Here is a 15255-nt window from a genome sequence, read left to right as displayed (position 1 = left end):
AGTTCTTTTGAATTCTAAAACAGATTAATCTTTCAGCGGCCAGCAGTTGCCAGATAGGACACTTTTGCGCCATTTGGGTGTTTTTTTAGGTGGCTGCGAATTTAATTTTTTATATCAGCACATTTTTCAAAGTGAGTTCTTTTGAATTCTAAACAGATTCATCTTTCAACAGCCAGCAGTTGCCAGACAGGACACTTTTGCGCCATTTGGGTGTTTTTTGAGGTGGCTGCGAATTAAATTTTTTCTATGAGCACATTTTTCAAAGTGAGTTCTTTTGAATTCTAAAACAGATTCATCTTTCAATGGCCAGCAGTTGCCAGATAGGACACTTTTGCGCCATTTGGGTGTTTTTTTAGGTGGCTGCGAATTGAATTTTTTCTATCAGCACATTTTTCAAAGTGAGTTCTTTTGAATTCTAAAACAGATTCATCTTTCAACGGCCAGCAATTGCCAGATAGGACACTTTTGCGCCAGTTGGGTGTTTTTTTAGGTGGCTGCGAATTGAATTTTTTCTATCAGCACATTTTTCAAAGTGAGTTCTTTTGAATTCTAAAACAGATTCATCTTTCAACGGCCAGCAGTTGCCAGTTGAGTGGCTGCAAATTGCAGTTGAGTGGCTGCAAATTGAATTTTTTCTATCAGCACATTTTTCAAAGTGAGTTCTTTTGAATTCTAAAACAGATTCATCTTTCAACGGCCAGCAGTTGCCAGAAAGGACACTTTTACGCCACTTGGGTGTTTTTTTTAGGTGGCTGCGAATTGAATTTTTTCTATCAGCACATTTTTCAAAGTGAGTTCTTTTGAATTCTAAACAGATTCATCTTTCAACGGCCAGCAGTTGCCAGACAGGACACTTTTGCGCCATTTGGGTGTTTTTTGAGGTGGCTGCGAATTAAATTTTTTCTTTCAGCACATTTTTCAAAGTGAGTTCTTTTGAATTCTAAAACAGATTCATCTTTCAATGGCCAGCAGTTGCCAGATAGGCCACTTTTGCGCTATTTGGTTGTTTTTTTAGGTGGCTGCGAATTTAATTTTTTCTATCAGCACATTTTTCAAAGTGAGTTCTTTTGAATTCTAAAAAAGAGTCATCTTTCAATGGCAAGCAGTTGCCAGATAGGCAACTTTTGAGCCAGGTGGTTGTTTTTTTGAGGTGGCTGCGAATTGAATTTTTTCTATCAGCACATTTTTCAAAGTGAGTTCTTTTGAATTCTAAAACGGATTCATCTTTAAACGGCCACCAGTTACCAGATAGGACACTTCTGAGCCATTCGGTTGTTTTTTGCGGTGGCTGCGAATCGAATTTTTTCTATCAGCTCATTTTTCAAACTGAGTTCTTTTTAATTCAAAAACAGATTCTTCTGTAAATGGCCAGCAGGTGCCAGATAGGACACTATTGCGCCAGTTGGGTGTTTTTTTAGGTGGCTGCAACTAGAATTTTTTCTATCAGCACATTTTTCAAAGTGAGTTCTTTTGAATTCTAAAACGGATTCATCTTTCAACGGCCAGCAGTTGCCAGATAGGACACTTTTGCGCCATTTGGGTGTTTTTTTAGGTGGCTGCGAATCGAATTTTTTCTATCAGCACATTTTTCAAAGTGAGTTCTTTTGAATTCTAAAACAGATTCATCTTTCAACGGCCAGCAGTTGCCAGATAGGACACTTTTGCGCCATTTGGGTGTTTTTTGAGGTGGCTGCGAATTGAATTTTTGTCTATCAGCACATTTTTCAAAGTGAGTTCTTTTGAATTCTAAAACAGATTCATCTTTCAGCGGCCAGCAGTTGCCAGATAGAACACTTTTGCGCCATTTGGGTGTTTTTTTAGGTGGCTGCGATTTGAATTTTTTATATCAGCACATTTTTCAAAGTGAGTTCTTTTGAATTCTAAACAGATTCATCTTTCAACGGCCAGCATTTGCCAGACAGGACACTTTTGCGCCATTTGGGTGTTTTTTGAGGTGGCTGCGAATTAAATTTTTTCTATCATCACATTTTTCAAAGTGAGTTCTTTTGAATTCTAAAACATATTCATCTTTCAATGGCCAGCAGTTGCCAGATAGGCCACTTTTGCGCCATTTGGTTGTTTTTTGAGGTGGCTGCGAATTGAATTTTTTCTATCAGCACATTTTTCAAAGTGAGTTCTTTTGAATTCTAAAACTGATTCATCTTTCAACGGCCAGCAGTTGCCAGATAGGACACATTTGCGCCATTTGGGTGTTTTTTGAGGTGGCTGCGAATAGAATTTTTTCTATCAGCACATTTTTCAAAGTGAGTTCTTTTGAATTCTAAAACGGATTCATCTTTCAGCGGCCAGCAGTTGCCAGATAGGACACTTTTGCGCCATTTGGGTGTTTTTTTAGGTGGCTGCGAATTGAATTTTTTATATCAGCACATTTTTCAAAGTGAGTTCTTTTGAATTCTAAAACTGATTCATCTTTCAGCGGCCAGCAATTGCCAGATAGGACACTTTTGCGCCATTTGGATGTTTTTTGAGGTGGCTGCGAATTTAATTTTTTCTATCAGCACATTTTTCAAAGTGAGTTCTTTTGAATTCTAAAACAGATTCATCTTTCAACGGCCAGCAGTTGCCACTTTTGCGCCATTTGGGTGTTTTTTGAGGTGGCTGCGAATTGATTTTTTTCTATCAGCACATTTTTCAAAGTGATTTCTTTTGAATTCTAAAACAGATTCATCTTTCAACGGCCAGCAGTTGCCAGAAAGGACACTTTTGCGCCATTTGGGTGTTTTTTGAGGTGGCTGCGAATTGAATTTTTTATATAAGCAAATTTTTCAAAGTGAGTTCTTTTGAATTCTAAAACTGATTCATCTTTCAACGGCCAGCAGTTGCCAGATAGGACACTTTTGCGCCATTTGGGTGTTTTTTTAGGTGGCTGCGAATCAAATTTTTTCTATCAGCACATTTTTCAAAGTGAGTTCTTTTGAATTCTAAAACAGATTCATCTTTCAACGGCCAGCAGTTGCCAGACAGGACACTTTTGCGCCATTTGGGTGTTTTTTGAGGTGGCTGCGAATTTAATTTTTTCTATGAGCACATTTTTCAAAGTGAGTTCTTTTGAATTCTAAAACAGATTCATCTTTCAATGGCCAGCAGTTGCCAGATAGGACACTTTTGCGCCATTTGGTTGTTTTTTTAGGTGGCTGCAAATTGAATTTTTTCTCTCAGCACATATTTCAAAGTGAGTTCTTTTGAATTCTAAAACGGATTCATCTTTAAACGGCCACCAGTTACCAGATAGGACACTTCTGAGCCATTCGGGTGTTTTTTGAGGTGGCTGCGAATCGAATTTTTTCTATCAGCACATTTTTCAAAGTGAGTTCTTTTGAATTCTAAAACAGATTCATCTTTAAATGGCCAGCAGTTGCCAGATAGGCCACTTTTGCGCCATGTGGTTGTTTTTTGAGGTGGCTGCGAATTGAATTTTTTCTATCAGCACATTTTTCAAAGTGAGTTCTTTTGAATTCTAAAACGGATTCATCTTTCAACGGCCAGCAGTTGCCAGATAGGACACTTTTGCGCCATTTCGGTGTTTTTTTAGGTGGCTGCGAATCGAATTTTTTTCTATCAGCACATTTTTCAAAGTGAGTTCTTTTGAATTATAAAACAGATTCATCTTTCAACGGCCAGCAGTTGCCAGAGAGGACACTTTTGCGCCATTTGGGTGTTTTTTTAGGTGGCTGCGAATCAAATTTTTTCTATCAGCACATTTTTCAAAGTGAGTTCTTTTGAATTCTAAAACAGATTCATCTTTCAGCGGCCAGTAGTTGCCAGATAGGACACTTTTGCGCCATTTGGGTGTTTTTTTAGGTGGCTGCGAATTGAATTTTTTATATCAGCAAATTTTTCAAATTGAGTTCTTTTGATTTATAAACAGATTCATCTTTCAACGGCCAGCAGTTGCCAGACAGGACACTTTTGCACCATTTGGGTGTTTTTTGAGGTGGCTGCGAATTAAATTTTTTCTTTGAGCACATTTTTCAAAGTGAGTTCTTTTGAATTCTAAAACAGATTCATCTTTCAATGGCCAGCAGTTGCCAGATAGGCCACTTTTGCGCCATTTGGTTGTTTTTTGAGGTGGCTGCGAATTGAATTTTTTCTATCAGCACATTTTTCAAAGTGAGTTCTTTTGAATTCTAAAACAGATTCATCTTTAAAAGGCCAGCAGTTGCCAGATAGGCCACTTTTGCGCCATTTGGGTGTTTTTTTAGGTGGCTGCGAATTGAATTTTTTCTATCAGCACATTTTTCAAAGTGAGTTCTTTTGAATTCTAAAACGGATTCATCTTTCAACGCGCCAGCCAGGTTGACCAGATAGGAACACTTTCTGCAGCCATTCTGGGTGTTTTTTTGAGGTGGCTGCGAATTGAATTTTTTCTATCAGCACATTTTTCAAAGTGAGTTCTTTTGAATTCTAAAACGGATTCATCTTTCAACGGCCAGCAGTTGCCAGATAGGACACTTTTGCGCCATTTGGGTGTTTTTTGAGGTGGCTGCGAATCGAATTTTTGTGTATCAGCACATTTTTCAATGTGAGTTCTTTTGAATTATAAAACAGATTCATCTTTCAAGGGCCAGCAGTTGCCAGATAGGCCACTTTTGCGCCATTTCGGTTTTTTTTTAGGTGGCTGCAAATCAATTTTTTGTCTATCGGCACATTTTTCAAAGTGAGTTCTTTTGTATTCTAAAACAGATTCATCTTTCAACGGCCAGCAGTTGCCAGATAGAACACTTTTGCGCCAGTTGGGTGTTTTTTTTAGGTGGCTGCGAATTGAATTTTTTCTATCAGCACATTTTTCAAAGTGAGTTCTTTTGAATTCTAAACAGATTCATCTTTCAACGGCCAGCAGTTGCCAGACAGGACACTTTTGCGACATTTGGGTGTTTTTTGAGGTGGCTGCGAATTAAATTTTTTCTATCAGCACATTTTTCAAAGTGAGTTCTTTTGAATTCTAAAACAGATTCATCTTTCAATGGCCAGCAGTTGCCAGATAGGACACTTTTGCGCGATTTGGTTGTTTTTTGAGGTGGCTGCGAATTGAATTTTTTCTATCAGCACATTTTTCAAAGTGAGTTCTTTTGAATTCTAAAACTGATTCATCTTTCAACGGCCAGCAGTTGCCAGATAGGACACTTTTGCGCCATTTGGGTGTTTTTTTAGGTGGCTGCGAATCGAATTTTTTCTATCAGCACATTTTTCATAGTGAGTTCTTTTAAATTCTATAACAGATTAATCTTTCAACGGCCAGTAGATGCCAGATAGGTCACATTTGCGCCATTTGGGTGTATTTTTAGGTGGCTGCGAATTAAATTTTTTATATCAGCACAATTTTAAAAGTGAGTTCTTTTGAATTCTAAAACTGATTCATCTTTCAACGGCCAGCAGTTGCCAGATAGGACACTTTTGCGCCAGTTGGGTGTTTTTTGAGGTGGCTGCGAATATAATTTTTTCTATCAGCACATTTTTCAAAGTGAGTTCTTTTGAATTCTAAAACTGATTCATCTTTCAACGGCCAGCAGTTGCCAGATAGGACACTTTTGCGCCATTTGGGTGTTTTTTTAGGTGGCTGCGAATTGAATTTTTTCTATCAGCACATTTTTCAAAGTGAGTTCTTTTGAATTCTAAAACAGATTCATCTTTCAACGGCCAGCAGTTTCCAGATAGTACACTTTTGCGCCATTTGGGTGTTTTTGAGGTGGCTGCAAATTGAATTTTTTCTATCAGCACATTTTTCAAAATGAGTTCTTTTGAATTCTAAAACTGATTCATCTTTCAATGGCCAGCAGTTGCCAGATAGGCCACTTTTGCGCCATTTGGTTGTTTTTTGAGGTGGCTGCGAATTGAATTTTTTCTATCAGCACATTTTTCAAAGTGAGTTCTTTTGAATTCTAAACAGATTCATCTTTCAACGGCAAGCAGTTGCCAGACAGGACACTTTTGCGCCATTTGGGTGTTTTTTGAGGTGGCTGCGAATTAAATTTTTTCTATCAGCACATTTTTCAAAGTGAGTTCTTTTGAATTCTAAATCAGATTCATCTTTAAATGGCCAGCAGTTGCCAGATAGGACACTTTTGCGCCATTTGGTTGTTTTTTTAGGTGGCTGCAAATTGAATTTTTTCTATCAGCACATTTTTCAAAGTGAGTTCTTTTGAATTCTAAAACAGATTCATCTTTCAATGGCCAGCAGTTGCCAGATAGGCCACTTTTGCGCCAGTTGGTTGTTTTTTGAGGTGGCTGCGAATTGAATTTTTTCTATCAGCACATTTTTCAAAGTGAGTTCTTTTGAATTCTAAAACGGATTCATCTTTCAACGGCCACCAGTTACCAGATAGGACACTTCTGAGCCATTCGGGTGTTTTTTGAGGTGGCTGCGAATCGAATTTTTTCTATCAGCACATTTTTCAAAGTGAGTTCTTTTGAATTCTAAAACAGATTCATCTTTAAATGGCCAGCAGTTGCCAGATAGGCCACTTTTGCGCCATTTGGTTGTTTTTTGAGGTGGCTGCGAATTGAATTTTTCTATCAGCACATTTTTCAAAGTGAGTTCTTTTGAATTCTAAAACGGATTCATCTTTCAACGGCCACCAGTTACCAGATAGGACACTTCTGAGCCATTCGGGTGTTTTTTGAGGTGGCTGCGAATCGAATTTTTTCTATCAGCACATTTTTCAAAGTGAGTTCTTTTGAATTCTAAAACAGATTCATCTTTCAACGGCCAGCAGTTGCCAGATAGGACACTTTTGCGCCATTTGGGTGTTTTTTTAGGTGGCTGCGAATTGAATTTTTTCTATCAGCACATTTTTCAAAGTGAGTTCTTTTGAATTCTAAACAGATTCATCTTTCAACGGCCAGCAGTTGCCAGATAGGACACTTTTGCGCCATTTGGATGTTTTTTGAGGTGGCTGCGAATTTATTTTTTTCTATAAGCACATTTTTCAAAGTGAGTTCTTTTGAATTCTAAAACAGATTCGTCTTTCAACGGCCAGAAGTTGCCAGATATAGGACACTTTTGCGCCATTGGGTTGTTTTTTTAGGTGGCTGCGAATTTAATTTTTTCTATAAGTACATTTTTAAACTTGAGTTCTTTTTAATTATAAAACAGTTTCGTCTTTCAACGGCCAGAAGTTGCCAGATATAGGACACTTTTGCGCCAGTTGGATATTTTTTTAGGTGGCTGCTAATTTAATTTTTTCTATCAGCACATTTTTCAAAGTGAGTTCTTTTAAATTCTAAAACAGATTCATCTTTCAACGGCCAGCAGTTGCCAGATAGGACACTTTTGCGCCATTTGGTTGTTTTTTTAGGTGGCTGAGTATCTATTTTTTTGAATCAGCACATTTTTCAAAGTGAGTTCTTTTGAATTCTAAAACGGATTCATTTTTCAATGGCCAGCAGTTGCCAGATAGTACGCATTTGCGCCATTTTGTTGTTTTTTTAGGTGGCTGCGAATAGAATTTTTTCTATCAGAACATTTTTCAAAGTGAGTTCTTTTGAATTCTAAAACAGATTCATCTTTCAACGGCCAGCAGTTGCCAGATAGGACACTTTTGCGCCATTTGGGTGTTTTTTTAGATGGCTGCGAATTAAATTTTTTCTATCAGCACATTTTTCAAAGTGAGTTCTTTTGAATTCTAAAACAGATTCATCTTTCAATGGCCAGCAGTTGCCAGATAGGCCACTTTTGCGCCATTTGGTTGTTTTTTGAGGTGGCTGCGAATTGAATTTTTTCTATCAGCACATTTTTCAAAGTGAGTTCTTTTGAATTCTAAAACAGATTCATCTTTCAACGGCCACCAGTTACCAGATAGGACACTTCTGCGCCATTCGGGTGTTTTTTGAGGTGGCTGCGAATCGAATTTTTTCTATCAGCACATTTTTCAAAGTGAGTTCTTTTGATTTCTAAAACAGATTCATTTTTCAACGGCCAGCAGTTGCCAGATAGGACACTTTTGCGCCATTTGGGTGTTTTTTGAGGTAGCTGCGAATCGAATTTTTTTCTATCAGCACATTTTTCAAAGTGAGTTCTTTTGAATTCTAAAACAGATTCATCTTTCAACGGCCAGCAGTTGCCAGATAGGTCACTTTTGCGCCATTTGGGTGTTTTTTGAGATGGCTACGAATTGAATTCTTCCACATCAGTACATTCTTCAAAGTGAGTTTTATTTGAAAAATTGTGTCTTCAGCACATTGTTGCCGAAAAAAATTGTGCCTTTAGCATATCTTTGATAAAAACAAATAGATCGGCACATTTGATGAAGCACATTTAAAGAGAAGTGTTCAGCAAAAGAAAGATAAATTCCTAACAAAATAGAGATAAACAATAGTAACTGAATAATTTCTCTATAGACAAAATATAATATCACTTCAAACAAAAGCTATATTTAGAACATATCTTTTAATTGGTTATACCCAGCTCTGACTATTTATCAGGCAAGTACGACCACGAAAATTCCTTGTTGTGATTATTTCTTTATCAGCCGACCATAGCAAGCAACATGAGTAATAATAATCGACCATTATTTACTTCTCACATGTATCAACCAATAATTAACATGCTGAAATACTATACATCATTACCATATTTATTTTTGTTTTATTGCGCTCGAGTCACAGCATTGCCACATATATTGATAAGAAAGCCAGGATTTATGAATTGTATACATTTTTCGTTGATTTTAATGTCAGCCTTGCACTTTTAAATTGACAGTTTGAAATGGAAAGAACTCTGTTTGAAAATCCTATATAAGCACTAATTTGTTCCTAAGCATTGTCTATTAATACTGTGTCCCCATATCTTCGGCAGTTCACCATAAGATAAGAGACTGATTCTTCCATCTTTCCTTATTTCAACGAAATTGGTCTTCATTCAGGTCTGATAAACACACATATCACATTTGAGATAGGAAAATAGCCCAAATTATGCACAACATACGTTGATTAATATTGATTAATTATAATTACATGACTATAATATAATATTAATTATAATAACAAATATACACAGCAGCTTCTCCGATGATTTAGGTATGATATTATAAGAAAAAGAACCATCTACCCATGCGTTATCTACAACTCCCCTCTTGGCAATGCGGACAAACGCCGGTAAAATAAACTTTAAATCGTAATTGAAATTGTGCAAAAAAATCGGTGCGAAATATTGCTTTTTACATTTATGTTGCACAATTGATGTGCAACCCCTCTAAAGTTACTCCCTCCCAATGAAATTTCCTGCCATAAATGATCATGATCGATCACCTTCCTCTTTCCCCCATTCCCCGTACCATCATCAAATTCTCCCTCGCAAACCCAAAATATTTTACAATTTTCAAAGATTCCATTTCCTTCAAATTTCGCTGCAACATGCCGCCAGCATTAATCGTCTTCAAAAAAAAACCTCTAAACTATAGAGATTTTACTAGCTTCTCAAACTACAAAAGCTCTCCAAATACTACTTATATTAAGTAAAGATACCTATAAAATTAGCATAGAAAATCGGATCTATATTTCCTAATTTCAAAAATTCTAATTTATGTCAAACGACGTTTTCTAAGAAAAACATTCGGTGATACAACGTATTTTTACCACGATCCTCTATTTCCAAAGGATAGTGTCGTATAAGCGTTACTGCACTAACTGATAATATAAATGACACAGAGCAGTTGTGGATTAACAACAATTATAACAGACCATGTTTCTTGATTTCAAGTGTATCAACCGGTAAATAACTACACACTATTTCCATATTTATTCTCTTTTCTGCACAACATACATGCAAAACTTATTGCTTTAACTGAATGTCACGGACAAAGAAGAGAAAAACAATTTTTATCCGAAGAACTTATACCTAACATGATACAAAAACTGGGGGGGGGGGGGGGGTAATCTATCTTGTTAGAGTTACCAACCCCTCGAATGATAACCCGCTCAAATAATAATTATGGTAGTTGATAAGGTACTACCATACGACAATTACGCAAGCGACTCTCGTCATTGTCGATGATGACGTCAATGTCGATGATGACGACAATGACGACAAACTTGATTGGAAAATGAACAGAATTGTCCCAGTAGCGATCCACACCACCAAAAGCAACACACACAAAAAGCATTAATCCCGTTTTTTCTCCGATTCTTCTTGTTCTCCTTCAAGTTACCTAATGACGTCCAAACTTGCGGGTTACCATGTCTGCAGGGTGAGGGCTTCTACACGGCTGAGGAACGACGATCATGGGAAGTACTGGGGCCAAAGCTCGCTCCCCAAATAGCATCAAGGAGCCGCACTGCTTCCTTAGCTGGGAACAAATTTAGGATATTATCCGTATTTTTATTCTGACAGCCCACGAAAATATCGAGCAGCGCCTTATCCGTGAGTGGGCGTCAGATATCCGTGAGTGAAACGCCACAAAAATATCGAGCAGCGCCTTATCCGTGAGCGGGCATTTAGGACAATAAACTAAAAAACATAACGAATCTTTCAGCGTTATCAGAATTCAATAAAAAATTGTTGCTCTGTTTGTTCGATATCATACTCCTTTATCAATTGAAAAGGTTTGTGTATATTGTTTTCTTGTATAGTGTAATCATGTGAGGTATCAATTCGTCTTTTCTTAAATCATAAAAGAAAACACCAAAATAGATGAGTAGCACACCAAACTTTAATGGTACCGATTTATAATGACTAAAAGGGTGTTATTTAGTAAGAATAAAACATGTGGGATGGGTGAGTAAAATATTCAGAGTTTGCTGTATAGCCCAAAGAGCACGAGTAACTTACAAGAGCCGAAACTAGCGCTACTACGGACAAAAAAAAATCAGCAGCACCATCTAATTTTTGCGTTTCTTGGCATTTTCCAATGTAAATACACGCACAATTAGCATTATTAGTGTAATTGCCAAAATTAGTGTAGCAAAAAGCGTTTGATCTCAGTTTCTGTATTACATTGTAGTGTATCGGATTAACTATGCTTCAAGACTACTTAGGTCCCTGCATCGACCCTACAGTGTGTTGTTACAGCTAGGTCCAAACTCTGGATTTCGTATTACCAAGCTAGGATAAAATCCACAGCAGCACCACAGGACTCATCGGAGCTCAGGAACATTTGTCAGATAAGGGAAACAGGGACTACATGAAATCTGACATAAAGACAAATAAATAGGATAATTAAGGCGTTAGTGTTTGAATTGTCTGAAATCTAATCACTAACATCAGTAAATGACGGGTTTTTAGTCAAACAACCCACTTTTTTCTAAGATCGTGGCTTCAAGAAGCTACCTGTTCTCTGGGACAAAAATAGAAACTGTCTCCATCTTTATAAAAAGATACAGACACGCTTCACTAGCTTTTTAAAGAAGCTGTTTTTTTTACCAGTAACTTTGTCGCTGTAGCGATTTTTTCGTACAAATTGCGCATTGAATCCCACAAAATTCACAGCAACACTAAATTACAGACTTAAACAACCCCAAGACATTCGGACAATACTAACTACGGAAAGTACTAACCGACTTTAATTGGCCTTCCATTGTATTAAAGTTAATATTTTTCACGAATAAGGTTGATCCAAGCTCCCCTTCATCTGCGCCCTCTTTTTCGACTCCATGAACATCTGGCACACGGTTATCAACGGCTGCAACAGCACCACCTAGGAAAATAAATAAGATCATTTTTAAGCACCTTTCATAAGTCCATTTTAAACAGGCTCATTTCAGTCAATAGCTTCCAAACTCATCAAATATTTACCACCGCATAAATATATATTCTCAAATTCCAAAAATAGTCTACATAAATTTTCATGTTTCTAGCTTGATTGACGTCATATTTTTGTAAAATGACGTTTTGTGACGTCATTTTTCTTTAGTTCACGTTTTTAGGATTTTTATAAGCCTTTCTTCATCCTCATGTTTCTTAAATTATTTTGTATCTATTTCACGTTTCTAGCTGGGATGCTTCAGCTGATTTTTCAGTACAGAAGAAAATACAGCACATACACACACTTGATTTTATATATAGTATATAACAGGTTAGCCTGTTGTAGCCAAGGGCACCGGCAGAAAACTTTCCAGGGGGGGGGGGCAGACACAAAAATAGCAGTGGTAGATGGGTGACAGGGAATATACTCCAGGACATGTATTCGTAGGAATAAGTTTATTTTTAAATACTTTAAGAAAAAAAAACTCTCAAATAAAAAGAACAATTAAATTGCATGCAAAAAGAAACAAAATACAGTAAATTTTAAACGACAAGGATTCCTGGCAAAGGGACCAATTTATTTAATTAAAAGTATGTTTAACTATTATGTATTTAATCTTTAAAAAATCAAACTCAAACCAAAATTACAGAAAGATTTACTGCTATGGTAGATTATAAGAGATGTAGACTTGTCTTTATGCAATTTCCTATGCCTTAGAATAGTTTACAGAAGGAGTATAGATACTCAAAAATCATCCTGCTTTCAAAGATATCATATTTTGATTTTAAAACGGCCATGTAAAATGTACTTGTATCATAATAGGACAATTCTCCCCCTCGAACTTAAATTCCTTATATATTTAGACATTAAAAAAAACAGTATAGCAAAAGAAAAACAAAATTTAAACTGAACTATCCTGCTGTCAAATTGACCCACTTTCTTTTTATTATTTTATTAAACTAAATAAAATGAACAGGTTCAAAAAAAAATCGTCACAAGAGAATCTTATCAAATAGTCTATGATAAAAAACAAACAAAAAAAAACTGGAATTAAAAAGTGACTTGGGAAAATATTCACCAAAACTAAAAATCAAATTGTCATGACAATTGCTACATCGGCAGTATTGGCTTTTTATGCTAATTCTAAATATATAAGATTCTTTCATTTTATTGCTATCCACCCAAACCAAAATTCTGAGAAAATTTGCCTGGTTTTTGAAAAAAAGGAGAATCCTTTATCAGGAACAGCATATCAGAGAGCCCTACCGTAGAGGTTTCAAGCTCCAATCTTCAAAATGTGGAATTTTGCATATATACGGAAACTTTTCTTAAAGTGACCATACAGACAGGGCCAGGGGAAAGTCTTGTTTTCTGTCATTTTAGGACACCAAATTACGACTTTACCCCGAAGAGGACCAATTTGCAATCAATTGAAAAATCCTGAAAAGCTAATTGATTTAAAAGTATCAATAAATATATTTTAGGCTTCCCAGTTGCAAAAGAAGTAATGCCACACGCTGGAAGTACTGGATTCAACCAAGTTGATTCCCTTTATTTGTATTGAAATTAGGCTACGTTTGGTGATCTATAATTGCGTATCAACTATAATGAGGGGGAGGGGGGGGGGGGTCATTGTTTAGGTGGGGGTAGGATAGATTCCTAAAAAAGTGAATTTTAATGGACAAACTGCTTACTCTTCATGAGGCTTCAGACAAATGTTGAAAGAGGTACAAGGGAGTAGAAATTAATTAAAATGTTTCTCTATACAGCTAAAATGTTACATTTTCATATCTACCAGCACAGAGGTGGAAAAGGCAAGACAGGTCATCATTAAACCTGCCAGGAAATTTCTTTGGGGTGGCAAATACTGCTAGGAACTTAGTTTTCAGCAATTTTAAATGGTAATATATTTCTTTTTCTATTTACATGAAGTACTTCAATGTATTTAGACACATGTTTCTCTTACACATGATTCTCTTATACATGTAATGTATAAGAGAATCCGATAATATCGGATTAATATCGATATTAATATCGATAAGATCGATATGAGAATATCGATAAGAGAATCCTATTATAGAAGTTGTGATGGTTTCAATTATGTAGAAGATCAAAGGTCTCACAGAATTTCCACAAACAAAATTTCCACAAACAAAATCCAAGATTCACAAACAAAAATACTCCTTTTCATCCAACCGAAATTCTTTAGTAGGACTTTTTACCAAAATTGCTATTCATCGGCAATTTTCTATGTATATTCAAATTTTATCCAAAACTGAAATTGTAAATTTAAACATAAGACGGTACTAATCAACGTCTAATCATTGATTTTCAAATTTTAAAAGAAATTAACCAGGGATTTAAGGGACCGATACATCAATTATATCTTGGTTTGGCCTGGGTATCATTTGGAAAACAAACAGAAATGAGTAAATAAGGAGCTTTTCAACTTAAAGCAAGGAGCAGATTTGAAACCTATTTGAACGTATTATTCTTCATATGAAGGGGGCTGTCTCCTCATTACTCCCTACTGTGAAGTTTGGCTTTTGTCCAAATTTTTAAAGAAAATTCGCAATTGGAATTTTTGTTTCGAAAGCACTAGAAAACTTTGTTGAGTGAGCAAGGTTTTGAGAAGGGGGCAGTCCCCCTTATATACAGAGTGATTTCAGTTTGTTTTAAGTTTTAAACTTGTCCCTTATTTTAGTTGAGAAACCTTTTTTATTTTTTTTAATTGTATTCATGAAAATGTAAAGTTTTATGAATACAATACTTTTGGTAAGGCAGAAAAAACGATCAATATTTCAATGATCTCTGTTTGAATTTTGACAGGTAATCAAACAGTTCCTGGTAACGAACTGTAAATAAGGAGCGACCTGGCTCAATGGTAACCGAAACTCTAATAAAAAGGGATTTTGATACAAATAGATATATCAAAAGAATTGGCTTATTATGCTCATTCTAAATATATAAGTTTCATTAACTTGATTCACCGTATCAAAGAACCCTGCTGTAGAGGTTTCTAGCTCATATCTGCAAAAATGGGGAATTTTATTATTTTTTCCAGAAGAAAGATCACGGATGGCTTTTTTTTCTTTTTTTTTTCAGGGATCATCGTATCGACCCAGTGGGCCTAGGACGTCTGGACAGGGCTCATTCTAAAGAAAATGAAAAGTTGCAAAAAATTGGATGGCAGCTAGGCCCCCTCCCACGCCACTTTTTTTTCCAAAATCGTCCAATCAAAATTTTGAGATACTCGTAGCTATTAAGTTACAAAATTTATCCATTGTTTACGTATACTATTTGTCATTGGGAGGTAGGCATAGATTTTCCGGGTGGAGAGGAGACGATGGATTTTTTTGCACTGGGAGAATTTTCCATGGAGAGGGACGTTTTCAGAGGGCGAACTTTTCAGGGGAAATTTCACATTGAGTGAATTTGCCAAAATTACTATGCGAAATTTCATTATGTCTTGCTTTCACTTTACCGATTAAATTTTACGCGTGATGTTAAAGGTAATTGCCCGGGATAAATTTTCGCCAGGATTGAACTGTCCAGA

At 36.2% G+C, this 15255-nt stretch overlaps 1 protein-coding gene across 1 annotated transcript in view; it reads right to left on the bottom strand.

The window, feature by feature from the left end:
* The window catches only part of LOC148947579 (putative RNA-binding protein 19), a 191742-nt gene that overhangs the window by 53510 nt on the left and 122977 nt on the right, over positions 1-15255 (bottom strand). The window contains exon 12 of the mRNA XM_089095315.1: positions 11512-11651. Coding sequence (XP_088951441.1) covers positions 11512-11651 — 140 coding nt within the window. The remainder of the gene's footprint in view (positions 1-11511; positions 11652-15255) is intronic.

Source organism: Artemia sp. Qi Xiang Cuo, chromosome 10 (genome assembly GCF_049724085.1).
Source record: "Artemia sp. Qi Xiang Cuo chromosome 10, ASM4972408v1, whole genome shotgun sequence".
NCBI lineage: Eukaryota > Metazoa > Arthropoda > Branchiopoda > Anostraca > Artemiidae > Artemia > Artemia sp. Qi Xiang Cuo.
This window is presented reverse-complemented; position numbering and strand designations above follow the sequence as displayed.